Genomic DNA, 6432 nt, shown 5'->3' on the forward strand with positions numbered 1-6432 from the left:
TTGTTTATTATAAGCTAACAGTTTTACTGGGCTAGAAGTCTTAGAAGTTCATAGAGTGCCTGAAATCCATTAACACTCATCAGAATAGAGATGGTAGAATTGACTTTTGATATATTAAAACATGATACATAATCTATATGTATCTATATGTAGTCTATAGTCAGCACAATGTATATATATATATATATATATATATATATTTATTTATATATATATATATATATATATTTATTTATATATATATATATATATATATATATATATATATATATTTATATTGTACCATGTGTGTTATTTTACTATACATAATCTAGATAAAAGCAAAACCATGATATCTGTCTACATTTAAAAGAATGCCATAGTAGTTATTTAAAGGAGACTACATTAAGTTATTGCAGTCAGCAGTCACTATAACAATTTCTGCTACACATAAAGCTTATTTCTGCTTACTTATATATATTATATTTTGGAAAAACTATGGAACTATGGTTTGATGATAACATTAAATGGCTACACCCTTCATCTACCTATTACTTGAAAAAACAATTGAACTTGCATGCCAACATCTATAGAATGATCAGGTAGCCATTACTGAAATAGGTGGCTGGACATATCAGCCCTTCCAACCCCACCACCACCCAAGGATGACTGACCTGATATATTGGGCCTGATATATTAAAATTCTCCGAGGCTGTTGAGGATACAGTTTCATCAGTGAAGATGGGTGATCCAGGAAACATGGAATTGATCTGGTCCAGGATTGAAAAATTTGCTAACAAATAGCAAATTACTTCTAAGAAATCCATTCCAGGTTTGCTGGATTGCCCAACTTTGCTGATAAAAGTATATCCTCTCCAGCCTTGGAGAGCGTTATTAATAAGGCCCATAGTCTACAGATCTTCTTCCAACCTAACCAAAATTGTCTACATCACACAACAACCATCTAAACCCTGTAGATCCCTTTAGTTTACCAAAGCTTAAAGGTACAAGGGCACGGAACAGCCTGAACATTCTGACGCCAACATCTCTAGGACGATAAGCCATCTTGTGAGCTCAGTCTATGAGTATGCTATTTATGAACCAATTCTCCTAACCAAAAACTAATTTTAAAGGTAATAGATGCTATGGGTTAGTGCATTCCACTACTTTTTGCACCATGTTATGAAAAAATACATATATATTTAGAAAAGAACCTGTCACCCATATATTGCAGTTGTTTTAAAAAATGAGCCTTGGGATCAGTAGCTCAATTCTAAATAATGTTCTGCTTTACTAAGATATAGTAAAATATTATTTATACAGAGAATCGAAAAATTACCAAGAAACATATTATGTATACTTCATTTATACTCTAAGTGAAGGACAAAACAAATTGTTCACCAAAGTCATATAAAGGTGATCTGCATGTTATTACCATCCCTGGTAGAGTCTCTGCTGAGATAAAGATCCATCCATACATGATCTGCAGTTCCCTCTATGAATAACCCCCGGCTGATGAAATAATATTTAGTAATAAATGTCACCGGCTCAGCATCTGCCAGTCAAGTGACCCAATAATGTCCCTGTCACTTATCCTCTAATGGCATCATGGCAGAGCCAGTCAGGTATCCCCAGTGGTAGCTGTGACACATTCTCCAACAGTCCTTCTGTCCTTATTACAGTTCATTAGTAGAGCCATTGCACGTTGGGAGTATCATTGGCCTAAAAATGTCTGATTTGCAGGAAGCTCTAATGGCCCTCAAAACTTAGATAAACCAGCCATGGGAATGAAGGAGCCTTTCTGTGGCTTTGGGGGAAGCTTACATGTTTCCATCACAGGTCACCATGAGGCTAAAAACGTTCCCTTACTGGTCAATTTTGTTTCATCATTGGTCATAATAGAGTCACAGAGAGGCTAAAAAGTTCATCCTAGCCACCATGAGGTCACAGGAAGATATCAAGTTCCATCATTGGTCATCACGGAGTCCTATGAGGCCTAAATGTTCCATCACTGGTCACTATGGGGTCACAGAAAGATTGCATGTTCCCATGACAAGTCACCATTTGTTCAGAGAGGCTGCAGTCCCATCACTGGTCACCATATGGGTCACAACGAAGCTGCAACGTCCCATTAGTGGTCATCATGGGGTCACAACGAAGCTGCAACGTCCCATTAGTGGTCATCATGGGGTCACAAGGGTCACAACGAAGCTGCAACGTCCCATTAGTGGTCATCATGGGGTCACAACGAAGCTGCAACGTCCCATTAGTGGTCATCATGGGGTCACAATGGGGGTGCAATGTCCCATTAGTGGTCACTGTGGGGTCATAGGGCACCCCAGTATATTCTGCCCCGTAGGGTACAATTTTCCCATGCCGCCCCATGGGGTCACAGGGCCAGGGCCTGCCTGTTGCTGGGTAGGATGAGCTGGCTGCGGCTGCAGATGCTGTCTCTCCTGTTCATGGTGAAGTTGTCCAGTCCCTGGCAGAAGTCCGGTGAAGTGACCCGGCGGAGGAGGCGGCTGCACTGGGGGGTGGGTGAGGGTCCCCGGACGGGCCCATCCCAGCTGTGTGCCCGGTGAATGCCCGGCTCTGGGACTCGTAGTGCCTCCTGCTGTTTCCAGCCGTCCTGTGACCCGGGGTGAGCGGAGGAGCAGCTGCTGGAGGAGCGGAGGATGATCATTTCCCGGCTGTTCTCCTCTCTGCGGTGTGAGAAGGGGCGGGCGAAGCGCTCTAACATCTGCCGGGACCGAGGCTTGGGGCTGCGGAGCGCTTCTCCTCCCCTGCGGGGCTCCGGGCTGTGCGCGCTTAGCGCCCTCTCACACTCCCAATGCCCAGACACCCGAGCTGCATCCAGAGCCGACACCCCGGCCCGGTTAGTGGCGTCCAGCCGAAGCCCGAACCGCTTGTAGGATCTGAGCAGGAAGATGAGCTCGGCGCTGTGACCGCAGGAGGCGGCGTACATGAGAGCCCGGTTCCCCGCCCGGTCTGCGATCTCCGGATCCGCGCTGTGCTGGACCAGCAGCTTAACGGCGTCCAAATGTCCCAACTCACAGGCCAGGCTGAGCGCTGTGCGACCCGAATCGTCCTGACCGTTCACATCGGCGCCTTTATCCAGCAACAGGCGGACGAAGCGGCTCCGGAGCTCGGGCTCCCGCAGACAAACGGCGTGCATCAGGGGGGGCCGACCCTGCTCCCCCGCCGGGGTGTTCACTATCCTCCGGTCCAGGGCGTCCAGCACGAAGCGGGCCAGGTGAACCTTCCCCCCGTGCATGGCTTCCAGGAACGTCTGAGTGCCCGAGCTACGCCGGAGATCCCGGGGCCGCAGCATCCTGCCGACTGCTCTGTGTCCCGGGGTGCGAACACCGAGCTTTATACGCCCCGGTCTCCATGGTGACGGACAGCCGTGATGCTGCCTGCCGGGGAGGAGCGGGGACACAGAGCAACCGGGGGACAAATACCGGACCAACAGGAAGAAAGTGCGATATAGATCTCTGCCCGGTGCCCCATTCCTTCCTTTCATCATTTCTTCTTTCCTTTTCCTTCACTTTTTCCTTCTTCTCTATCTCTGACCCACTACTTCTCTCTCTTCATCTCTTCTTTCTCCCTACTTTTCTCTTCTGTTCTCCTCATCTCCCCCTTTATGTCTTCTTTCTTTTGTTCCTCTTCTTTCTCTATGCCTTATATTCTCCTCTCCCCTCTGTCATCATCTCCCCTTCTCCTCTTCCTCTCCTCCTTTCTATGTCTTCTCTTTTCTCTGTCTTCTCTTCCCTTCTCCTCACCTTGTTTTCCTTTTATTCCCTTCTCTCCTCTGTTCCTCTCCTCTTCTCTCTGTCCTCTATTGTCTCCTCTATGTCTTTTATTGTCTCATCTTCTCTTCCCTTCCATTCTCTTCCTTCCCCTCCTTTCCTTTCTCTTTCCTTCCTTCTCTCATCTATTCTTCTCCTCTTCTCTATGTCTTTTATTGTCTCATCTTCTCTGACCGTCCAGTTCTCTTCTGCTTCTCTTCCCTTCCCTTCTCTTCCTTCTCTCTCCTGTTCCTCTCTGTCTTCTATTGTCTCATCTTCGCTTATCTTCTCTTCCTTCTCTCTTCTGTTCCCCTTATCTCATCTTTGTGTCTTCTTTCTTTTGTTCCTCTTCCTTATATTCTCCTCTCTCCTCTGCCATCATCTCCCCTTCTCCTCTTCCTGTCCTCCTTTCTATGTCTTCTCTTCTCTCTGTCTTCTCTTCCCTTCCAATTATCTTTCCTTCTCTTGCTCTTTCCTTTATCTTCCCTTCCCCTCACTTTGTTTTCCTTTTCTTCCCTTCTCTCATCTGTTCCTTTCCCCTCTTCTTGTCTTCTATCGTCTCATCTTCTCTTATCTTCCCTCCCCTTCTCTTTTCCTCTCTGTCATCTATTGTCTCATCTTCTTTTCCCTTTCAAATCTCTTCCCTTTTCTTCCTTTTCCATCATCTTCTATTCCCATGTATTTCCTTACCTTTCTTTCCCTTCCCTTCCTTTTCTTATCTGTACCCCTCCTCTTCTCTATGTCTTTTATTGTCTCATCTTCTCTTCCCTTCCATTCTCTTCCTTCCCCTCCGTTCCTTTCTCTTTCCTTCTTTCACTCATCTATTCTCCTCCTCTTCTCTTCTCTCTCCTGTTCCTCTCTGTCTTTTATGGTCTCATTTTTTCCTCCTTTCTAATTCTCTTCCATTCTCTTCCTTTACCTAATCTTCCCTTCCCCGCCCTCCCTTCTCCTTCTGTTCCTCTCCACTTCTCTCTGTCTTTTATTGTCTCGTCTTCCCTTCCCTTTTCCTCCTTTTTTCTTCATCTTCCCTTCCCATCCCTTCCCTTCCCATTTCCATTTCCTTTCTTTCTCTTCCCTTCCTTCTCTCTTCTGTTCCTCTTCTCTTCTCTATGTCTTCTATTCTTTCATCTTCTCTTCCTCTTCCTTTTCCTTCTCTTACTTCTCCCTTCTATTCCCCTCTGTCTTCTATTGTCTAATCTTTTCTTCCCTTCCATTCTCTTCCTTCCCCTCCTTTCTCTTTCCTTCCTTCTCTCATCTATTCTTCCCCTCTTCTATATGTCTTTTATTGTCTTTCCTTCTCTTTACTTCACATGACCCTACACAACTCGATCACAAGATTCTGCCATAAGGATCATGGTTTTACCCTCCTAGATGCAATGAGTAGATGCTGTGACTAAGACAAGTATGTATTTTAACCCCCCCCCCCAGTATACAATGATTTATAAGGGATATGGGGGCCTTGGTGTAATGAACTGATTATTTTTTGGTTCCTCATTGATTCAATACTCAATACAAAAATACTTGTAGCTGCACACATGATAAATAATTTGGCTTTTCATCTTGTTTAATTGATCATAGGGAAGAAAAAGTGTAAACTGGTCAAAGAGCCAAGAAGAATGGTGCAGGAGCTGATTATGAGCCCCCAATGGGGAGAGAGGACTAAAGTCAAAATGCAACAATGAGAACATTAGGAGGAGCAGAAAAGACAGAGTAGATGACTGTGGATGAAAGAGATGCGCAGAGCACAATCTGATCAAGGTATGGATAGGGTTTGACTTAGAGGGTATGAACAAAAATAGAGAAGGAAAAAATGGAGTTTGTTGGCCAAAAATTGTATTAAATGATTGGGATTAGAAGCAGTTCTTAAAATACATACAAATCATATATGGTCTTGACCCATGGGTTAAATGGGTAAATTCAGACCACCTTGACTAGACAGGTATATTTCCTGACTATACCATGGTAATGGTAAAAATGGTTGGTTTGGCGCTTACCCCGACGCGTTTCGCCACGTGGCTTCCTCAGGGTATGAGTAGAGACTGTTACCAGGGCTATACAAGAAGATACAATATTACATTACAATAATTTATTGTACATAATTGATGTAATCATATTAGTTTCAGCAAAAAATATATTAAACACAAGATAGTATTTTGCTAGAGCACTCCTTATATACAAAAGATCGTTTTCTTGTGTCTCACAACAATCACGGGTATAATCATGGTCAGGGGTCTGCAACCTGCGGCTCCGGAGCCGCAGGCGGCTCTTCAGCCTCCTTGTTGTGGCTCCCTTCGGCTGCCGCGGGGAGATCTCTGATGGGGGATCCCCTTCCTCCCAAGACACTGCGGAGGAGGGGGATTCCCTATCCGGTGTTCCAATGAAAAAATTCTACCAGTGAAATAAATATACCACGGGGCGTGTACAAATGGGTGTGTACAATGACATCCCCCTCCTTTGAACCCCAATTCCTCTGGAATGGGGAGATGTACAAAACCAAAAATGTAGGTGCAAGTGGGGGACACCTGTGACTAACACCCCCTAAAATTTAATTGTTAGGCTATCATCAGAACATAAAGAACTCTGCCCATCAAAAAAATCTACTGTTACACATTGCTGGAGGCACCTGAACCCCAATTTCTCTGGAACAGGAAGGGGGTACAGGTGA

At 44.9% G+C, this 6432-nt stretch overlaps 1 protein-coding gene across 1 annotated transcript; it reads right to left on the bottom strand.

Annotated features, from left to right (window-relative positions):
* Nucleotides 1-2177: 2177 nt before the first annotated feature.
* ANKRD63 (ankyrin repeat domain 63) lies at nt 2178-4800 on the bottom strand. Its single transcript, XM_072428873.1, has one exon. It carries the CDS (start codon nt 3503-3505, stop codon nt 2369-2371), a length of 1137 nt encoding a protein of 378 aa, XP_072284974.1. The 5' UTR covers nt 3506-4800; the 3' UTR covers nt 2178-2368.
* Nucleotides 4801-6432: the final 1632 nt, after the last annotated feature.

Source organism: Pyxicephalus adspersus, chromosome 12 (assembly GCF_032062135.1).
Source record: "Pyxicephalus adspersus chromosome 12, UCB_Pads_2.0, whole genome shotgun sequence".
Lineage (NCBI taxonomy): Eukaryota > Metazoa > Chordata > Amphibia > Anura > Pyxicephalidae > Pyxicephalus > Pyxicephalus adspersus.